Source organism: Rhinichthys klamathensis, unplaced genomic scaffold, assembly GCF_029890125.1.
Source record: "Rhinichthys klamathensis goyatoka isolate OS25496 unplaced genomic scaffold, OSU_Roscu_1.1 h1tg000206l_1, whole genome shotgun sequence".
Lineage (NCBI taxonomy): Eukaryota > Metazoa > Chordata > Actinopteri > Cypriniformes > Leuciscidae > Rhinichthys > Rhinichthys klamathensis.
The window spans coordinates 208,920-232,482 of NW_026606731.1; the positions used below are offsets into that span (position 1 = coordinate 208,920).

At 39.6% G+C, this 23,563-nt stretch overlaps 2 protein-coding genes across 2 annotated transcripts in view; both read right to left on the reverse strand.

The window, feature by feature from the left end:
• Positions 1-23,563, reverse strand: part of tpst1 (tyrosylprotein sulfotransferase 1) — a 361,312-nt gene that overhangs the window by 197,757 nt on the left and 139,992 nt on the right. The gene's annotated exons all lie outside the window — the stretch shown is intronic.
• timm50 (translocase of inner mitochondrial membrane 50 homolog (S. cerevisiae)) overlaps positions 1-23,563 on the reverse strand; it is a 40,116-nt gene that overhangs the window by 2,148 nt on the left and 14,405 nt on the right. Inside the window, exons 4-8 of the mRNA XM_056263306.1 lie at positions 20,836-20,857; positions 11,299-11,357; positions 11,092-11,211; positions 8,667-8,771; positions 7,936-8,034 (exon numbers count right to left, since the gene is read on the reverse strand). Of these exons, the coding sequence (XP_056119281.1) occupies positions 7,936-8,034; positions 8,667-8,771; positions 11,092-11,211; positions 11,299-11,357; positions 20,836-20,857 (405 nt within the window). The remainder of the gene's footprint in view (positions 1-7,935; positions 8,035-8,666; positions 8,772-11,091; positions 11,212-11,298; positions 11,358-20,835; positions 20,858-23,563) is intronic.

The window sequence follows — 23,563 nt, forward strand, 5'->3', positions numbered from 1 at the left end:
GGTATTCACACATTCATATATATAAATTTGTAAAATTTTATATTCTTTATATTTTATTTTATATTTTGTATCTATCAGTATATATGTTGATTGCATTCTTTAATCATATTGCAGTTGTTAGCGTAAAAAACAAACAAAAAAACACGACGCTGTGTGGTACTGTAACTTAAATTCCAAAAACACCCCTTACCAATGGTAAAATCACTAACTCTTGACCTCTTGCTGCTTATTGCTTCAAGAGGCCTGACATCTAGCAAAATAGGTCCAGTCTGAGTCTACTTATCACAGCTATACATACAAATTGAGGTTAAATGTGACCTCTCACACCCCCGAACGTTTGTGTGACACTGATGTGAACCATATTTACACCTATGCATTTGTGGAGGGGTGCAAAGACTTAACACCAGCCCATTGCCCCCAGTGCTCGCTCTCTCGCTCACACACGCACACACACACACACACTCTATCCGGGCCAGCTGTCTCAGTGGTGGTCCTACAGAGCAGATGGACAGGGACGCTGCACTCTCTCTATCACTGAGGTCATCAGCATCCCCCAGAGAGACTGAAAAAGTTGCGTGTGCGAGAGAGATGGAGGGGCCCCGAAAGGAAAGCCCTCTCGACGGCGGCACAGTCTGTAGCATTTACAATAAATTACCCGCATCTGCTTTCCCTATGAGACGCGCCCAAACCCCACCGGGAAAGCGAGTGTGTGTTTCAGTGTATTTGTTATTGAGTGTGTGAGCGTGCATGTATAATTAATGAGATTTTTATGGATTATAGCAACAGGCGAGCTTATCGGTGCCCAAATCGCATTCAAAATGTGAAACTGAACGATAATTAGTACGTTTTATGTGGCTAGTGTGTATTTGATCTTCAGTGTGGGTGTGTGAGCAGAGCTGTGTAACGCAGCTGGGCATAAGAGTGTCATGTTGCCGAGTCAAACAGCCTCTTCAATTCCCCAGGTAAAACATTGGAGCACGAGCCGGAGGAAGCGTGCCGCTGACAATACGCACGTGCCACGCTATGCACCTGCCAATCAAAGCCCAGCTCACCCCCCCCCCCCATCTGTGCTGAAGACCTCGGCTGGGGGAGGGGGGCAGCATCTACTGGTGTCATATCTGTATTAAGTCAATACATCATCAATCCTTCCAAAATGTGTTTTTGACTGACCCTGATTCTGTAAGTCTATTAACTTTATATTTTTGACGTGTGTATGGTCGGTGTAAGAGTGGCATAGGTTAGTTGTTACAACGAGCGAGAAAGGTTGACATGGAGAATGCTAAATCTCGAACCTCCGGGAAATCACCCGTTTTAAGAAAAAAAAAGCAGAATAGAGTTTTCTGGTAAATGAGAAAGCAAGTCAAAGAGCTTGTAATAAATCGAGAATCAACACGGGCTTTTCAGAGGTAGTGAGAACTGAGGGTATTGCAACAGTAACGTCTTCAGCTAGTCAGCTTGAGATCCTTTCCATCTAAACTGGTTATATCTTTTAAGTCTAGTAGTGCATGTTTTATGAGCTGTAGGATAACCATATTAATCCGCACAGTCAAAGAGCTGAAGCACAACCAAAACAATGTTCTTCCACAAAATGCATGCAGTTTTTTTTAACACTAGAGGGCCAAAAGTTACATAGTTTACCTTTAAATTGTATTAATCAAAAAGTTAATTTAAAAAAGTTAAAGTTAAATTAACTAAATTCATAAAACACAAAATTGCGTTGTAAAAAAACCCCCAGATAAGTCGCATTTTATTACATTCAGAAATAATGTAAAATAGTAGTGCATAACCTAACTTAGTGGTGTTTATATAAACAATTTTTATTATAAATGCCAAGCCTAAGCGAATTTACGAAACATAACTGTACAGTAACACACTCTACCACAGGACAAAGCTGTTCTGCAAGCTTTCTCCTCCAGCTCAGGGCAACGAGTTTGTTTAGTCTTCATTTCATTAAAGGTGAAGTATGTAGTTTGTAGGAATTGATTTTCACGTGTATTTGTGTGCATGTATGCATAGCCTACTCTATAGTCCGGAAAATACGGTACATGTTGTTGATGAAACTGCGCCACTCATTCACACAGCATGCAGATTTCATAATTAAATGGCAGTCTTAATGACACACACTAGTCCATAGTCGCAATTTGTTTACAGCCCTACTTTTGATTTATTCATCCATAATTTGCCAAATTCCATGATATTGCGCAATTCAATCTGCATTGCAGAAATCATAGGGCCCTACAGAAAGGCCATCCTGGGAAACTGAACGCATTTGTGAGTTTCATCTAAATACCAGGGAACTCTTCCTTCATGCATCACTCAAAGCGATCAAGTTCATGCTGGCCCAAAATGCATCATGGCGCTGTAGAATTTGCTTTCAATGTCATTATTGTTATGTCACCAGTTTTATTCTTATTTCACGTTTTTGTAACTAACTGTTTTAGTCATTCATCCTTGTTCATCTGCAGCTTTTAAAAGTTAATTCTTCAGAAGGAAACTCATTCGACTGCATTTGTTTTCTCCTTCCCCCTCCCGCTTCTGAGGGCCAGATGGGAGGTGAGGGAGGGGAGAGAGAGGAGAGGAGGGTGAAGCAGAGTGAAATAAACGTGTGTTGGCAGAAGGTGGATGGAGAGAGAGAGTGCTGATGGGGGTCTGGTGGACAAGGCCAGACAGGCAGTGGTGAAATGTGACCGGAGTGATACAAATACGCATGCATACACTCATGTCTACTTCTGTACGAGCACTAAGCAGCTACCAAGTAGCGTGACTGTAAGAATAGAAAATTGTTTCAATTCTGCACATTAACAATTAAGGCTGGTTCCCAATGCTGTAATGTAATGTTCACTTTAAAAAAATAATCTTTAAAAACGCTGTTAAATGCAATGTTTAGCAAATCTCAAAATGATCATCTATTTTTCATGACTGCACATTATTATATTGAGATGCTTAAATGCACTTTGGTGAATGATCTATTTATTAAGATTTCCATTACACGAGAGTAGATGTTAAAACTTCATGCTGATTTGTACTCTGCTTTCGCCAAGATAAGCAAAACTAAGACGTAGCTTTACAGTAAACTATGCTTCTCCATCCATTTACGCTTCTTTCCATAAGGTAGTGTGACTCCCCTTCTGTCCGGCGTTAACGGCAGCAGTGTACTTGGCGCGTTGGCGCACGCGACGGCTGCAACTACAGGACCAGCATGACAACCGTCTGGATTGAACCGAGTAGGGGACATCTCTAGGGTCTTCAAGTGGGCACCTTCCGTCCTCAGTGTTTCGTCGACTAGCCCACGACACCTCAAGAGGGCTCGACAGTGACTCTGGCGTCCCAGAGTCACCCCCCTCCGTCCCCCACTCAACTCAGCCCAGCTTACTGACCTCTACATCCCTCCTGCTGCTGAGACCTAACCACAATATCACAATCTCTCCGCGACCCAACCATACGCGCCAACCCGTTGACTAAGGCTGTCGAGCCCCACTGGTGCGTTAATATGCAGTTTCAGTGGACAACGGTTCCGTATGGCATACCACCTACCGCAAAACACAATATCTACCCAACCACCCGTCATTCACGCAATATCCACAGGAACGTATACAAACAAACCAACAGACTCTTCAAGTTTTCAAGAACTCTACGAAACCGTAGCGTGGCGGCCTGTACATAGCTAGCTAGAATCTTTCCGTCTCAACCACAGCCAGTTGCTGCTCCTTTCTGCTGCTTCAGATAAGTTCTTTACTGTGCGACGCAACTCTTGGCCACTGAATCCGACGTCTCTGAGGAACCGGGTTGTAGAGTGTGCCACAAAACCTCGACAACCCACTTCCACTGGATAAACCTGGACTCTCCATCCTCGCTGTTCTGCTTCAGTGGCCAGATGAGCATACCGCAGTTTCTTCCTCTCATATGCCTCATCTACCGCATCCTCCCATGGCACTGTTAACTCTATCAGTTGAACAATGCGTGCTGATCCAGACCACAAAACAATATCTGGTCGTAGGTTAGTGGTGGCAATCTCAGGTGGAAAAATAAGCCGTTGGTCAAGATCAGCCAGCATCTTCCAGTCCCTAGCAGCTTCCAGTTGTCCTGGGCGAGAATTGGTGTTAACACCTTTTCTTGGTGGTTGCTCGCCTGGGCGGAGGAATATTGTCTTCTGCGTGTAATGTTTTGCTAGAACAGGTGGCAACTTATTGGTCATGTTACGCTTGCCTTCTAATGCTAAAGCCAAACATCGCAGTACTTGGTCATGGCGCCAAGTAAACCGACCTTGGCTAAGAGCCACCTTACATCCTGTCAAAATGTGCCTTAATGTGGCAGGTGATGAACACAAAGGACAAGAGGGATCCTCTCCTACCCAGAGGTTTAGGTTCTGCGGTGAAGGCAGAACATCATATGTTGACCTAATAAGGAAACCGATCCTACTCTCTTCCATTGACCAAAGGTCTTGCCAGCCCATCTTACGTTGTTCCACACTCTCCCATCTCATCCACTCTCCCTGCTTGGCCTGTGAAATGGCCTTTATACACCTCATCCTCTCCTCCTGCTGTCGCACCTCGTTGACTACCAGCTTCCTCCTTTGAGCTGGGCCTGCCTTGTGCCATTTAGGAGGAGCTAAACTGAGCCCAAAACCCCCTCTTCCATGCTGTACCTGTCCCACGATATCCCTAATTTGAAGGGCAGCCTTTGCCTCTACTACAGATTTCTTTGCTGACCACTTTCTACCAGTTTTTAACACAGGGGCTGCCTCCCTTACACATTTGTCGCGTGACTCTACTAAGGTCATTTCCAGTCTGACCTTGGCACACTTGAACTCCTCGGTTAAAGCAGAGACTGGCAGCTGCAATATTCCTTTACTATAAAGTCCTACTCTGCTGAGGCAGCGTGGAACTCCCAACCATTTCCTGATGTATGAACTTACCAACGCTTCCAGCTTATCCACTGTTGTCAAAGAAACCTCGTACACGGTCAGTGGCCACAGCAACCTCGGCAGTAGACCAAACTGAAAGCACCAGAGTTTTAGTTTACCAGGTAGAGCACAGCTGTTTATGCTCTTCAACCCTTCCACTGCTTGTCGTCTAACTTCTCCCACCCGAACTGTGTCCTTTAGATCCCCATCGTACCATCTCCCAAGACTCTTCACTGGCTTCTCAGAAACTGTTGGTATTGCCTCACCATTAATGAAGAATGTTTTATCTACTACCTTTCCTTTAACTATCGAGATGCTCCTTGATTTAGAGGGCTTAAATTTCATTCGTGCCCATTCAATATTATCTGTTAACTTCCCCAATAACCGATTAGTGCAGGCTACTGTTGTAGTCATGGTTGTCATGTCATCCATGTATGCTCTGATTGGTGGTAGTCGCATCCCAGAAGCCAAGCGCTCTCCTCCTACTACCCATCTTGATGCCCTCATGATTACTTCCATCGCCATGGTAAAAGCCAGTGGAGAAATGGTGCATCCTGCCATTATTCCAACCTCTAGGCATTGCCATGCAGTGCTGAATTTTGGAGTTGAGAAACTGAATTGCAAATCTCCAAAATAGGCTTTCAGTAAATTTGTTATTGACATTGGTACTCTGAAAAAATCAAATGCTGCCCAAAGAAGCTCATGTGGCACTGAACCATATGCATTAGCCAAATCCAGGAATGTCACATGGAGCTCCTTCCTCTCCTTTTTAGCTGACTGAATTCGTTGCCAGATAACATTGATGTGTTCTAAGCATCCTGAGAACCCTGGAATACCCGCTTTTTGAACTGAGGTGTCAATGAAGCCATTCTTTAACAGGTAGGTGGACAATCTCTGGGCAATAATGCTGAAGAAAATCTTACCCTCAACGTTTAATAGTGAAATAGGACGAAACTGACTGGTGCTTGTAGCATCTTTTTCTGTAGGTATAAAGACTCCACCTGCTCTGCGCCATGCTCTAGGTACAACCTGTTTTTCCCATGCCACTTTTATCAATTTCCACAGAATTCGCAGAACTCTTTGTATAGTATTCGCAGAATACTATGTAGTCAAAGTATGGGCAGGCCATAGTCAATGTAAAGCATATTACTGACGTAGTGAATGTGCCATATAACTTTTTATCCGCTGTTATCGGTGGCCCTGTTTACTAGCCTGCGCGTTCACGACAGGCTCCGCTGTGGAGGACGAGCTGTGGAGGGAGGGCTGTAGCGCAGCAGAGAGCAAGGGGGTGGGACCTGTAAGTTGTGCTTGTTCAAATTTTCAGGCTAAGTCAACGTTTTCTCAAAACTCCCTACTGCAGCTTTAAAAGTTTGAGGTTGGTAAGATTTAAAAGAAGTCTTTTATGCCCACCAAGGCTGCATTCATTTGATCAAAATACAGTAAAAACAGTAATATTGTGAAATATTACAATTTAAAATATGTTTTCTATTTAACTTATATATATATATATATTTTTTTTAAAAATGTTATATATGTATTTTCAGCATCATTACTCCAGTCTCCAGTGTCACATGATCCTTCAGAAATGAATCGAATATGCTGATTTGCTGCTCAAGAAACATTTATTATTATCAATGCTGTAAACAGTTGTGCTGCTTATTTATTTTTAATTCTTTGATAAATAGAAAGTTCGAAAGAACAGCATTTATTTTGTCACATTATAAATGTCTTTACTATAACTTTTGAACAATTTAAGGCATCCCCGCTAAATAAAAATATTATTCGCTGTAAAATGAAAACATTTTATAAAATGAAAATTAGAGAAGACGTTTGCTCTAATTTGTTTCAATCCAAACATGTTCTACGAGTTTAAATGTAAAATCTTGAGATAAATAATAGTATTTTAACAATATGCAATTAAGGACACAGAGTTAAATGAATACATTTAGAATGTTTTATACACTACCGTTTAAAAGTTCGTTTTAAAAGTAAAATAAAACGTTCGAAAGAACAGCATTTATTTTGTTACATTATAAATGTCTTTACTGTAACTTTCGAACAATTTAATGCATCATCGCTGAATAAAAGAATTTAATATATTTTTTTAAAAAGACCAGAAACATGTGTGTATAAAGAATAAAATAATTCTATAATACCCTCCAGCAACATGTGACACTGTAATATAACCATGGATGCTAAAAACTGATTTAATTTGTACACTAATGCAATTGTAAATTTGATCTTAAGCGTTAGACGTGCACCATTCATAAGCCTAATGAGGAGAGAGTTTAGGTAACGGCGGACGGCCTAACGAAGGAAAAAGGAGGGGGCAGAAGGTTAATGAGGCCTGAGAAGAGAGAAGGGAGGAGGAGGAGAGAAGGAGGGGAAGAGACTGCTATTGTCTTGGGCTGTTGAGAAAAGAAAAAAGAATAAGGACATAGCAGTGGGGAAATCAATGGGCGAACAGAAGGACGGCATGCAGCAGAGACACGGGGGGCATCGCGCCATAATGTTGCCCGGGTCACTCAGGAGAGGGGGCCCATGGGGCGGGGATCTTGAGCAATAAGACCAGACCATACTGTATTACATTCACATGGAGGAGCTTTACTCAGAGCAATTTGTAATAAATGAGGAAATTAGCAAATGTATGTCACTAAATCTGTATTGCAGCATGATGAAAGCAAACGTATTTTGAAACTATGAATGGATTTCCCCAAGACGTGTTCTCTTTGTTGAGATCAAACCATTAACATCTGTAAGAAAACACAACATCTGGTCAAAAAAGCAGCTTCTTTTGAAAGGCAATAAGAATGTGTAATTGTTTTGCAACATATGGCTTATCTCTGATGATTTTCATGTGACTCAAACAACTTGTAGGGGTGAAATACCAGACAGCTGGATTTTACGGTAAGTGGCAGACACTGTTTACAAGAACAGAGAAGTGTCCTAAATACTGAGAGTGAGTTTGCGACCGTCACCAACAAAGCATGATACTGAGAAGCAGACCTATAGGCAAGTAGACTGAAGTTTACCTTAACATGGTGGCCCTCCATGTAGCGTGTGGCATCCCGAAAGAGCCGGTACATCACGAATCCTTGAGGATCTATACTGTCAATCAAGGGGTACGCCGTCTGCCCACACACAAACATACATTGTTGCATTCAGCAATCATTTTTAGGTTTTACAATGAGAGATTGTCTTTAAGTGAAGTTAAATATCATGCAGGGGAAATCTAAACATCATATTTACCCATAAAAAGCACACATTACAAATGCTAGTTATTCTAAAATTTGTGAAGCATCAAGACAGTGGATGGGCTGGTTTTTGTGTGTGTTTTTTTACACCGGCTGAAAAGCTGAATTGACTTATGCATGCATTTGAATAAAACAAAACACCAGCAGCAAAAGGCTGTTCAATCAAAACAAGGCTAATTTGCATGACTTTACGAGTGTGCCACACCAACAAAACAACAGACACACACAAACACTTGCAGACTGAAGCTTAGCATAAAGGTCACAGACTAATGGCACCATTTAGGAAACGTTATATTTGAGCACAAGATGACGTGTTTGTAGAATCAACAAAAGCGTAGGTGTGCCACTGTATCCAAAATAGCATCTATTGTAAGTGGGTTCAATGCCAAGTATGGTTCAAGAAACTTTTCCTTTCAACTGCAATTGAAACGGTGTATGTAAAAACAAATAACAAGCCAATCGCACTGGCATTATTGTGGTAAATAGTCCTCACCACCCCTGAGACTCACCATGCCCGTCTCTGATGTGAAGATGACTATCTCGTAGAGCGGGGCCAGTTGCTGGAACAGATAGTCTATGCCAGGCCTCTTCTTAAAACGCCAGCCTGTGGCCAACTAGAGGCGGCAGAGGAGATCCATAAAACATTAAAACTCAAAAAAAGAGGTCCAATGTTTTTACATATTTATTAGGCCTAACAATAGAGTTTAGAATAATTTAACATAACAGAATGACATTTTTTAATAGTTAATTGCAATTATTTTTAACTAGACCATTTGCATTCAAATATGCACAATCATTCAAAAGTTTGGGGTCAGTAAAACATTTTCTTTGAAACAAAAGAATACTTTTATCCAGCAAGGTTGCATTATATATTGACCAAAAGTGATAATGTTACAAAAATACTTCCGTTTCAAATAAATAGTTTCATCAAAGAATCCTGAAAACAAAAATGTATCACAGTTTCCAAAAAAATATTAAGCAGCACAACTGTTCAGCATTGATAATAAGCAAATCAGAATGATTTCTGAAGGATCATGTGACACTGAAGACTGAAGTAACGATGCTGAACATTCAAATTTACCTCACAGGAATAAATTACATTTTATAGAAAATTAAAATAGAAAACACTCATTTTAATTTGTAATATTTTACAATATTACGGTTTTATTGTATTTTTGATCAAATAAATGCAGCCTTGAATAGCTTCTTTAAAAAAAAAAAATCTTTTTAAATGACCCCCAACCTTTTGGAAGATAGTGAATTTATTTTCCTTTCAAAATACAGTGCATTTATTTTAATGCAGTCAGTAACTTGCTAAAGCGAGTAAAAAATAAAAAAGGAAATATGAAACAGATTTTTGCCTCTAGTGTGCTAAAGCAGCCAACTGTTGGCCTTCTTATGCCATTTACGACATGTTTTGCCTATAAGCGAGTATTGCTATTTGAACTCAAACATCTTTAGACGGCCCATCTGGAATACATTTATAAATGAACATGCAGTTAGAAACTTTCTCAATAATTTACTGGAAGCCTGACTATTCCGATCATTAGTCAGTAGAAAGAAGGCATAGCAGAAAGCAGCATTTTACGTCTATTGACTGCGTTAAATATATGCCTTTAGTCACTGAAGTTGCATTTTACCATCAAACTCAACTAATTCTTCTTTACTTAGATAGGATTCTTACTTTTGTATCATTTAGAGTAACAGATACTTTAATTGTGCTTTTATCTGGCACCTATATCAGAGTATACATGTCAAACAAAGCCAAAAAGAAGAGTACAGTCACAGACAAAGCTTCACTTGAGGTTCAACAAAAATCACTGTGCCGTGCGCCACGGTAACAGTCTGCTGAGGTGTGTCAGATTACAGGTAGGCTATGCTCCACCTGTCACCTGTGTGTGGCCCTTCCCTCACAGCTGGCCAGGTAGAGAGAACAGAGGGAAGGAGGGAGCAGGTAAGGGAGGCGACAGGTGGTTCGCCAAAAACAGCATTCCAGATGGCCTCATGTGACTAACAGGAATTGATAAGGAAAGTTTGTAATAAACTGATAAGTGACAAAGGGTCGTTTAATAGTAAATCAAATAGAGACTTTATTGCAGATGGGAACTGAGTGCACAAATATACACACTATACAGCACAGCACATAGAGAGAGTATGTACAAAATATACTAGAGTGGTTGCAGCTGTGTTTAGATTGGAACAGCAATAGGCCTGCGATTAGGAGCAAAACATTTTTTTGGGGGGGGGGGGATTTTACCAGAGATTTAGAGTCTAATGATATGAACTGGCATCAAGCAGACTGAAACAATCTAGATTTAAGAATCATTTCATGTTAAATTGAGATCTGAGAATGCAAAGTCTATGTCCAACAGCTCAAAGTGGCTCATTTAGATGGGCAGTAGACATTCTAAACACAACCTAAAACTATTTTAAGCAGCATTTCGATTATTTTATAATTATTATACATGCAGTATGGAAGCCCATTTCTAAAACAGAGAACAAAATAAAGGTATGTATGTGAAAGTGTGAAAACAGTTTGATTTTTCAAATTAATCGAAAAATACTTGGAAAACAAATAGTTAGTTCAAGGAATATTTTCTATTTTAATATATTCTGAAGTGTAATTTATTCCTGTGATGGTAAAGCTTTTTCAGCATCATTACTCCAGCCTTCGGTGTCACATGATCCGATTCCATTCAGAAATCATTCTAATATTCAGATTTTCTGCTTAAGAAAACTTTTTTTTAAATAAATGTTGAAAACAGTTGTGCCGCTTAATATTTTTGTGGAAACCATGATATATTTTATTTCATTCTTTGATAAGTAGAAAGTTTGGAGCTCAGGATCAAAGGTGACAGTAGTGTACATTGGTCCTTACTTGATCCTCAAATGCAGATGTTCTCTTGGTTACATTAATTGAGCTGTGACACCTACCGACCACTCTGGATGGAGGAGGACATCGGTGAGCTCCAGCACTAGAGTGTATGGAGGCTGGTAATAGGGTTCTCGCAGTGGGTCTGGAAGAAGCTTTGGGCTTGTGGGCTCGATGATCATCTACAGAGAAGCAGAAAGAGAACATTTGGTACCTCATATTCTTTCTTATGAGGATATAAATGGGGATTATTTTCTGTATCCTCTAACCTGTCGGTAATCTTTGAAATATTTGAAGGTTCTTCTGAGCTGCTGGATGACGGTAACATCTAGAGGAAAAAAATAAATAATTATAAACTGGTGTAGCCAGATCGATAAAATATTATTCATGATTAATAGTAAAAATAGTTTCTTTAAGCTCTTTTATACAGTTCACCTTACTGTATAAAATGCTAATATTAAATGTCAAGTCATTTTAAATGGTTTAGGACTTGCTGATAACAACTACGTCAGCACATCAAATACTAATGGTCACTTCAAGACACTATATAACATCCCCACATCATTTAAACTAAAGTGATTAGCCCCATTTTCATGGCTTTAGCTCCCTCCAATCGCCACATGCCATATGCCACCTCAAGCGGCAAAATGGACAGATAAAGTGGCGGCACACAGGTTCCATGCGCCTCCTGCCTGGCTCGCTGTGCGTCTGTTAAGGCAGCCAGCCCGCCAAGGGGCCCATCAACAACATCAGGGCATGAGGAAGGAGGTTGATTGGGGGAGGGACGATACAAACTGCTTAAACACCCTCTCCTCCAGCCCTATCCCTCCTTTTCTCCTGTTGGATTAGTTCGGAGGGGGAGTGTTCGCGCTCTTTGAGGGAGCATGTGCCTGTTTGCAGCCTCCAATGGAATAAGCTTTCCCTTGAGGCTAATGAGCGAGACGCCTCCTTATCATACTTATGTTGAAGAGAGACAGTGGTGGTGTTAGTAGGTTCCATTTACATGATATCAGCATCACAGCTTTGTTTCTGAAAAGTAATGGATCAATGAAGAAACGTAGCTGTGTTAGACAAAACACCAGTTGAACAAGGAATAGTAGCTCCGTAAAAGTGGTCCATGCACTATACCTCAAGTCTTCTGAAGACATACGATAGATTTGTTTAATGAAAACGCCACAAGCACGTCATTATGCAGATCTTAAATCAAATATGGCACCTAAGTTGTATGGATCACTTTATTTAAAAGTGAATAATGACTTAAATTGTGTTGCGCTTATAACAATCAACCGTATATCTTTCGGATACTTTAAATATGAATATATTATTTATGTGGCTGTTTTTATGGTGCTTTTCTGACTTTGTGGCACATTGTACACCAAGTAAAACCAAAATTGGGAGATAGAAATTATTTTTTGTCTCTTTTGCCACAGAAAACTAGAATAAGATGAAGGCCAGTTAACAATGACAGAAGGTGCTGAATTAAAATAGACGTTTCTTTCCCTCTCCCAAAAAAACTAAAATTCTGACCCCAAAACTTTCAATGGGGTTGTCAGTATTCCTTGTAGCGTTTTCTAAAGGAGTGTTTAGAGAAAGTTTATCCTCTTCGCATCGACCTCAGTCGTCTGTTTAACTCCATTCAAACTGGCACACATCTGTCCCGGCATAAGTCCTTACTTCTCCACAAGTCCAAGATCAATACAAAGGGTGAACAGTTGCAAGAACCGTTACCAAGACTGATCCAAGACGACACCGGAGAAGCGGGGAACAACTGGGTGCGCTTTGAAGAGTCTCTTGTGCTAACCTTGTTTGTCAGTGTAAATGGCGAGGAGTCCCATTGTTGCTTCACAGAGGGCCTGTGTCTCTCTGGAGGGATGTCCACTGAATCTCAGGCGAGGAGGGAGGGAGAGGAAGATCGATGGCTAGGCCTCTGGACACAACAAAGGCCTCCTTTAATCCTGCACTGGGTTAGCATATGCTTCGCTAGTTTGCCAAAGGCCATTACTCAATTGCCTTTCTTCCATCCCTTTCTTTGGGAGCCTCTTGCTTTTTTCTTCCCTGTCAATCGCTTCTTTCTGCAGCTGTGAAAAGTGGTCTTTAGGTGCAGGCTCGTTGGTGTCATATGGGAACCTAACTGTTCTGTGGATAGAGCACCAGGCCTGTGCTAAATTTTCCTGGATGATCTACAGCTCGCTGTTTGTTTGCTTTGAGAACTGGAGGTTCTCTAAACACAATGTTAATGTAAATAAGAAAAATCACAAAAAATAAAAACAAATCTAATATTTTGCTCCATATAACCATACCTTTACAATATTACTGGATAATTTTGAATCATTCTTGATGCCAAACTGAAATAAATCACAATTAATAGTTGACCAATTTATCGCCAAGGCCTTCCTTAAATATTAAAACAGCTAAATATGTTCATATATAAAAGAACCATAAACGACTGTTCGCTGTGTAGACTATCAGATTGATGTTAAATGTTTAAATGTTCACTTAAAAAAATTTTGTAAAGTGCTTTTCACAATAAACATTGTTTCAAAGCAGCTTTATTCAGAAAAGAATTGTGTTAAGCACATTCGTTTGGAGTCAGTAAGATTAAGAAATAGATACTTTTCTTAAAGCAAGGATGCATTAAAATTGATCAAAAGTGACAGTAAGTAATATCTGCTTTATATGATGCTTTGTCTGACACATGTACTTCCTCTTTAGAGAATTTGAAGAGAGTTTGGGAAAAGAATTTAGGTTATGGAATTGATAATGCAGATTGGTCTGCAGGATGTAACAATTTGTATCTTAAGTGTACTTCATTGGGGGTTCACAAACTTAATTATAAATTCATTAATAGAATCTCTCTCACACCCTCACGTCTGAAGAAAATGAACAAACTCTTCTGGTCTCTGTTTTAATTGTAAATTCACGGCTTTTGGTACTGTGCATTTCTTCACTGCTTTTGGTACTGTGATAAAATCATCCCTTTCTAGGCCAAAATACATAACTTCCTACAAGAGCTCCTTAAGTTGCAATTTTGTTTCTCGTTGGAATTGTATCTGTTATCTATCGGGGTGGAGACAATGTTGGACTCTCATGCTTAACACAGGTTTTTAATTTTGGTTTATCTGGCAAAGAAATATATATTGTTACTGTGGTCATCCCCTCAGGTGCCTTCTTTCAAAATGTGGATGTCTCAAATATCTGCATTACTACCACTCGAGAAACTCACTTATGATACACATCAAAAGTCTAATGACTTTTGGCAGATATGGGCTGAATTCGAAATCGCCCCCTAATCCTTCATTCAATATTCCCTACGTTAGTCCACTAATACTGTTCACTTGAAGGAGTGCGCGAATTCAGACAGCCGTTGAGCATACATCGGTTGTACACTCATTGCAGTGCAATGTGGGATTGAATAAGTGCACTCAAAGTCCACTATGGTTTCGTACATCACTACAAATGTCTGTCCCCTCAAATAACGCCCTATTTGAGGGTATAGGGGGCGATTTCGGATTCAGCCATGGACACCTCTTCGGCACCATGTTAATAACCTCTCCTGATTCCCTACTCTACTGTGTATATTTACCGTTCTGCCTGAAGTGATTTTTTTTTATGCATTTCTTTTTCCTCCCTTTTGTCCCTTATTGTATGTTTGAGACTGTATTTGTATGCTTCTGGACATTGGATTAACAGACGAATAAAAAAAAAAAAAATGGAAATCATTTGTAACACTATAAATGTTCTTATTTTCACTTTTTTCTATTTCAACTAAATGCTGTTCTTTTGAACTATGTCCATCAAAAAGTCCTGTATAAAAATATTACTGTATTCAACAATAATAATAAGAAATGTTTCTTGAGCAGCAAACCAGCATATTACAGACTTTTTAAAAACTTTTGCTTTAAAGTTTCTGAGATGCAGACTAAAAAAAGGAGAACAGAATAAAACCATGCAATGCCTTAAACTAAGCACGTTACACAAACCATCCTTTTTTATTTCCAGTTTATTGTTGTTGCAATTGGTTGGAGATAAAATCTTTGTATGTATAAGCTCAAGCCAAACAACCCTTCCCCCTGACACATTTGAATTCTCACTGTACCACCTCAAACAAGACTACACTTGTCATTTCAGATATCAGACCCAAGTGATGGGTGAATCTGTCGTTAAATTCCACTCCAAACATACCAGAAACACAAGTATGAAACCATGCGGTTTCCAAGGTTTTAAACAAACAGAGAAGACAACTTATTTTTAGTCTCTATGATCTCATAACCAAACTAATACATGTGACTCCATTAATTATGGCATTGGCCAGTTGCCATCCTGTACAAATTGAGTGATGCAGCTTTTTATGAGGCAGCGGGCTGGCACAAGATGTGCATGTATGTGTCTTCCATTGAATGCCTTCACTTGGCACGGCAGAAAAGGGTTTTTTTTGCAGTCGCGCCTCTTTGCCTTGTCCCTTCTCCCTGAGGATGCCGCTTATCAAGGGTCCACTCTTCGTCCCCTCACTGGCCTTCTGCTATTTTAGGCAGGGTGATCATGGGCCCAGGAGGCAGAAAACCTGCTTCTCCACTCCCATGAGGGAGTAGGCGTTTCACCTCGGTCCCTAAAGTAATCATGGCCCTTCGTTATGGCATTAAAAGCTATAAGAGCATTAGTGTTGGACAGCAGCGCTCCGGGCTTGGAGGTAATAAATCGAGAGGGGGTGGGGGGGAGAAAAGGACACTTCAGGGAATGTGTGGAATTAATTACGTAATTATTATGAGACGAACGATTGCATAGAGCAAGCGAAAGCAGCCTGTTATCTCAATTGGCATCTGATGTGAATGAAAAGCGCAGGTGGTCTGCTTTTACGTGGCGTCTCTACCTTTACTCTATTAATGATAATGCCTGCTCCGAAGACAGCATATCTGTAGTTGATGGTGCTATAAAGACGTCAGTCAAAACACCATGAAAATCAAGCCATTTCATTGACAGGAAGCCAAACTTAAAGAAACCCTATACCTTAAAAAAAAATACAACTCTGTCATCATTTACTCACCCGCCTCATTTAGTTAGACAAATGATGAAAAACTATCAAGCATGTACACTACCGTTCAAAGGTTTGTGGTCAGTAAGATAAAAAAAATAAAAAAAATATTAAAAGTGACATTAAAGACATATATAATGTTATGAAAGATTTGTATAATATAATGTTATAGAAGATTTGTATAAATTATGTTCTTTTGAACTTTCTATTCATCAAAGAATCTTTGAAAAAACGTGTCGTTTTCACAAAAATATTAAGCAGTACAACTATTTTTAGTATTGTTAAGAGATGTTTCTTGAGCACAAAATCAGCAAATTAGAATGATTTCTGAATGTTACACTGAAGACTGGAGTAATGGCTGCTTTGAAAATCAGCTTTTTAATTACATTTTTAAATATAAATTAAACAGAAAATAGTTTTTAAATTGTAATTTAATTTCACAATTTTTCAGTTTTTACTATTCTTGATCAAACAAATACAGCCTTGATAAGCATAAGACGACTTATCAAAAACATTAAATACATCTTAAAGGTCCCCTGACATGAAATTTTCACTTTCTGAGGTTTCTTTAACATTAATATGAGTTCCCCTAGCCTGTATATGGTCCCCCAGTGGCTAGAAATTTCAATCGGTGTAAACCGAGCTTTGGCTATCTTTCTCTGCCTTTGAGAAAATGAAAGCTCAGACGGGCTGATCTTGAATCTCCTCCGTATGACGTCATACGGAGGAAAGGTAACCTCCCCTTTCTCTGCTTTGCCCGCCCAGAGAATTTGGCTCGCCCATGAGAAAATGAGCTAGAAAGTACGAACGCGCGAGCGCGATTTGAGTTTTTCCTCGAGCTCGGTTTACACCGATTGAAATTTCTAGCCACTGGGGGACCATATACAGGCTAGGGGAACTCATATTATATGAGTTATGAGTTCCCCTAGCCTGTATATGGTCCCCCAGTGGCTAGAAATTTCAATCGGTGTAAACCGAGCTTTGGCTATCTTTCTCTGCCTTTGAGAAAATGAAAGCTCAGACGGGCTGATCTTGAATCTCCTCCGTATGACGTCATACGGAGGAAAGGTAACCTCCCCTTTCTCTGCTTTGCCCGCCCAGAGAATTTGGCTCGTCCATGAGAAAATGAGCTAGAAAGTACGAACGCGCGAGCGCGATTTGAGTTTTTCCTCGAGAGATATCATGGCTTGCAAACGAGCGAAGCATGGCAGTTGCTCAGTTTTCGGATGTACAAATGAACCCAAAAGCAGGGCTCAACATAAAAAAAAATCCCCACTGGCCCCCAGGGCCAGTAGATCAGAGTTTTACTGGCCCCTTCTATATTTTTACTGGCCCTGAAAGAAAAAGAAGGAAAAGCACTTTTCCATTAAACTGTATTTATTTTATACATTAGGATTAATTTTTCTTGTCCCCTCACAATGACAGTAAACTAATTATTACATTACATGATGAGTAATATTACGGCCTATTTTCATTTCAAAATGTCGAAATTAGACAAAAGTATATTACTTTGCCTGATTATTTTTGTCATTCGTTTAACATTTATGACCTAAAAAACTGTCAATGAAGAAAAAATGAAGAACGCGCTGAATCTGATTATAACAAGACTGAAGCGAACACAAATTTGTGTAGCTTACACTTAATCACACATTTTTAGGGGGGCTTGGCAGAAGTTTAGGGGGGAATTTGATTACACTTTAGATAGCCCGTCGGCAGGCCGGTTATGCATTTTGGTCGGCTTTTGTTGGAAATTTCCGGCAAACGAAACAGTACATGCCCTCATCGCCTTTCTCCACCCAGGTGTACTGTGTTTTCCATGACACTAGGAATTAGGACTGGGCGATATGGCCAAAAAAATCATATCTCGGTATTTTTTGGTTAAATGGCGATATACGATATATATCTCGGTACTTTCTACGTTTTTCTATTTGGATAAAGAAAATCTGTATTTATTTAAAAAAATGTTATTTCACATCCTGCTCAATGATATCCAAACAATATTGATATTGAAGGATATGGAAACAATATCTAGGGAATGTAATGTAGGCTATGCAATATATTATGTGCAAAAAGGTTGTTAAAATCATATTACATTCTAACATTGTAACATTACAATCTAAAAGCAAAAATAATGCTTTTGTTTTTAAAATGACTAAGGCTAAACTAAAAATGAAAATAAAAACAAAAGCACAAACTAATTATATTAGCCTGCATTTGATTACCCCATTATAATGCTCACTTTCATAAAAACATACTTGTAGGTTTAAAATTCCACATTTGGCACATTTATTGTCTCCAACAACAAATATTTTAGCAATATGTATATTTTAGTCAGAATTATTGCGCTACTCTTCTATTGTGCTCGTCTGTTTGGCGCGCGTGCTCGCGGCGGCGCTCATTCACGGGAGCTTGAATTTTAGCGGAGATTCACTTGCAGAAGCTCGTCCTCTCCTGACAGTGAAATGGACATATTTGTTTGACTTTCTAACATTTACAGATGGAGAATATACCTGTGAAATGTAAGTTAAGCACTGAGGAAAGCACCACGTCTCAAACGCATTAAACTGCGCAAGTATTTATCTCTCTCAGTCAGCAACAGTATCTGTCAGAGCATCTGACAGGGCAAGCTACTTTAAACTTGTTAACTATATATTACCAGTATAAGCTTGTGTCATGTTTAGGACAAATTGTACTAGGTTCTTTCACTGTAGGAGCTCACACTGCGACCTCCGCTATTTTTCAGATGTGCTCGTATCAAACTACTGTATCGAAACGGTATTGCCTCATTCCATATCGTTTAAAAAAAAAAATCGATATACTGTAGCCTACAAACTCGATTTACCGCCCAGCCCTAGGAATGTCCTCTTTCTCGTATCAGCCTCATAGTTCTTTGACATTTTAACACGTTATAAATAACCTGAAGTAACATTGACACTCTTCGCGCCACTGTATATGCCGTTTGCTGTTTGTTTTGCTGAGGGCCAGTGACTGGCCAATCAACTAGCCCGACATACTCTTTTACTGGCCCCGGGCCATCGGGCCATTGCTTATGTCGAGCCCTGCCAAAAGTATTTTTTAGTTCCTTTATCCGAGCCTCTGAAGAAACAATGGGTTCATTTTATTTTCTCTGGAAATGCGCCGACACAACTTCCCAAAGTTTTGTATGGTCCAAACATTTCACCGACGACTGTTTCCTCAACTTGGGCCAATACAGAGCTGGCCTCGATGAACGTCTGAAAATAAATCGATCGAGCCACCAAGCAACAATTTCTGATGTGTAGCCTAATTGTTCAAGTTCAGACAGGTTTTCTTTCTCTCAAAATCGTTCAATACTGTTTATGCATAAGTCAAGCCAGTGACTAAAATATCAACTTCACATCGTTTCTTTTAGTAGGATGAAAATAATCTTATTTAAATTGTTAACAAATTATACAGAAAGCGATCAAAGAACAATCTTTCCACACAGCGCGAGTTTATCAGGACAACTCATTATGAAATCAATGACGCACGTTACACTCTACAACGAAGCTCTCACAGTACATCATCGTGTTTGCATTGGTGAAAGCATTAGAGAGAGTGCAGAAACAGCGTTACAATGATAAGATCTTCATTCTCGCGATCAACAGACTGTCATCTGCTGCTCAATGCTCATCATGGCAACATTTTATGTGATGGGAATAGATCTAAATACTTAAAAAACTTCTCACGATTCGTTAATCTCGATAGCTGTAATAGTAAAAACCTATAATAGCTGTAGTAAAAGTATTCGAGAGAGTTTCACATGTAATACGTAGCTATTTCATATGCAAGCATGTCAGCCAATCACAGCAGTGGCTGGCTACACTGAATCCCACAGCAGACACGCCCCCTTCAAACAGAGCGTTCAAATCAGAGGCTAAAATCAGTTTTCAAGCTCCAAAATAATGATGTCAAAATAAATTTTATGTAAAAACAAAAAACAGTCATGATATTCTTTTTTTTAAAAATCAATGTGTGTTACATGGATGAAACTAAGTCATACAGGTTTGAAATGACAAAAAGGTTACAAAATGGTGACTGATTTTCTATTTTTCTGTAAACTTACCCTTTAAAACTGACAAAAAAGAGGCACAAGCCTCATAATTCAACAACCCGCAATTAAGAGTCAATGCAGCATGAATGAAAGCAATGAAACAATTGCCAATGTGAATGGCACATTTGCCACAGACCACTGGTTAAGGGCCAATCAGGCTTGCAGGGGTCATGTGCAGACATTCGGTCCCATGAAACATTTGGCTGTGAAGTGGGTTAAAAACCCGCTGGCACTGGGTAAAGAGTGCTGCATGGCACCAGAAATCCATCATGAGCCTTGCTAACCTGACAGGTGAACAAACACACAACAAGCAGGCCAGAAGGGTCCTCATCTGCTAAAAAGGACCGCACAAGGGAACGAACAACAATACTCTGCATTCAAAAGAACGGGGAATAACAGCATTTCACGCTTGTAGACCAAAGGTCTACAAATAATGGAGTTCTCTACTTTTCTGTCATGTTAACTTCCTCCTGAGCTTTAAGCTATGCCTTTCACAGCCTTTAAACAAAGTGAAACTAAATTCTTAGTCTTATCAGTTTGGTGAACATCTGTAAGACATTAGATTACTGCGTGTAGGAATAAAATGCCCACCACAACAGGCCCAAGCTTAGGCTAATATATAGATAATTTACGGTTATTTAAAAAAGCCTAGTTGGAACGTGTCCAAATCGTTTAAAAATGTGTTTAGATAAGGGGAAGACTTACCGTTATCAAACTCATCTGGAATCTGAAAAAGAAAAATAGAGAGTTAAGATACAAGCAGACATGTTTTTCGTGCACACTGGTATTTCAAGTTGTGTTTGTACCACGTGGGTATGAGGAGAGTTCAACCAAGTGCCTTTATACAAACTAGAAAGAGACAATAGCATGACACCCACACCAAATTACCGGTAAAAGTTTGAAAAAACTGCCTTGAGTCTTTTAGACTGACAGGGTTAAATGAATGGAAACCTTCAGACACCATGTAAAAATAGTGTAATTCTTTGTTATGTTTCCTGAATTCCAAAGAACCATAAGGAAATGTTTCTCACACACACACACACACACACACACTCAGAATCCATCCTGCTTTAAAGAGCTCGAGCATTTAAAGTGGCAGACGACAAACCCGCAGTGCGTGCTTAGAATAAATACCTTTTTTGGCATAGAACTGTTAGACATTATTGTAAAAATAAATAAATTATATATTGGTCTTTTAATAACAATACACCAGTTCACCAATAAGCACCAAACCAATGAATATTCAGCTGCATCTGTCAGCATGTTCTGGCCCACTTGGGATCCAGGATCACCACATGCTGCCTTTTGGGACCCCTCACAGCACAACAGGGGGCAGAGGGCCTGTTTAAAACCACTGTCATTCTCCTACTACTGCAATCATTCATTGTACTGGAATCGTTTTGGCGCCCTCCACTGGACAAAACAGCACACAGACTAAGGTTTGTTAAGGGCTAAGTGGTATTTTGGGTTGAAGGGGAAAAATGAATACTCAAGCTCCAACTTTCTGGTTTATCACAGACAAAAGTCACTCAATAACAATTGTAAGAGTTAAAGAAAAGTTAAGAAAAGCATCAACACCTTGTTGAGAATGAAGAATATACACCTGCCTCCTGCTGGTGAACTATATTTTTGCACTTTGTCAGATTTGAAGAAAACAAGGAACACTGCCTGATTTATCTGATTTGTTAAAGGGAAACTTCACCCAAAAATTTGAATTCTGTCATCATTTGCTCACCATGTCATTTCAAACATGTATGACTTTTTTTTGTAAAACAAAAAAAAAATATTTTGAGAAACGTCTCAGTGTTGTTTTGTCCATACAATGGACAGCATTGTACGGACAGAACTATTGGTTCTCAACATGCTTCAAAATATCCTCTTGTGTTCCACAGAAGAAGGGGAATTTAAAAAAAAACTTTTGGCTAAATTATAAAAAGATAAAGAAGCCCGATAATACAATGAGAGAGATTGCCGATTATATTATTATAGCCATATGGATAATATAGAGTTATGGAACTAACACACAGGACTCTGGGCAGCATATGCAAGTGCCAACTTGTCAATGCCAAGTGAGCATGCAAGCAAAAACAGACCAAATCTGTTTTTGTATTTATTTGCTATGACTGAGCTATGAATTTTTATCATAAAAAAAACACAACCGCTGAAGATGAAAGCTGTGTAACTACACTGTACTCTTATCTACCCACAAACACACTGCTGTTCAACATAAATTATTATTCCAGGTGAACATACACTACCATTCAAAAGAATAAATTACATTTTGAAATACATGCAAATAGAAAACAGTTATTATAAATTGCAATAAATATTTCACAGTATCACAAGTTGGTGAGCATAAGTGTTTTTTTCACTAACAAAAAAACCTACCGACCCCAAACTTCTGAACAGTAGAGTATGTGAAATTTGTACATTTTTATAATCAGCCCTGAAGAATATTTGAGTTGAGATCTTTGGAGGAAATGCGCTAATGCTTCACATGCTGAAGCCCAGAAACAAACTTCAACAGCCACTGTAGCCATTATATTATGAACCAATAAAGACTCGATTTTGTTCTGTGAGAAGAGGATTCAGCCTTTGGTCTCACGCCGTCACTTCGCTTAAGTGCCCTTCAATTAAGACCTTGGGTTGTGAAAAATGGCACCCAAAAGCCTGGCACACTCCACACACATCTCCAAAAAGGCCTCAACTACATGTGAAGTGTGCCCTGTTAGGAGACCACCAGTCCAAAAGGGTCAATATACCAAAGAAGTGTCGGCCGCAAACATTACCACATTGTGCTAAGTCTGTCCTTCAAGTCACTTGTTTCTGTAGGACATCATTCAAAGGTTTAATTCGCAGGACAAATGCTGTATAAACAGTCTGTTTGAAGGCTATGCTTTGGTGAAGGTTCCTCCTTTCAAAATAGTCCTTGAGCTAAACTGTAACGTAAAAACTGTTCCTGCTTGCAGGAAATGATAACAGCCAAGCACTTTTCTTGTAAACACATAAATCAAGTAGAATGTGTGCTATTGTCGAATGTGAAACAGTGGGTGATGACAAAATGCACTTACAGCGTTCTTTCCCAAACACTTTCCTGTTACAGGTTAAACTGGTTGAATGTTCTTTTGAGACCTTTCGACAACTAAATGACTGAGGTGCGAAAACACTCTGGCAGTGTGACAAGACCTTCTGTCGAGAAGGCTAATGAGTGAAGTCTCGCTCTGTGTCTTGTGCATGAGACGCGTGACTCATCTTTGAAAGGCCAGGCACACTCCATTCACAAGTCTCATGACATCTCAACTGCCTGCGAAGTGTGCCCATTCAGAGTGATTCACAGGCTACAGGAACACAAGCTTAGAGGTAGCAATCTTCCCGAGGAAACACCTCAAGCCTTTTTACTAGGGATGCACTGATACCACTTCCTCTAGAATGA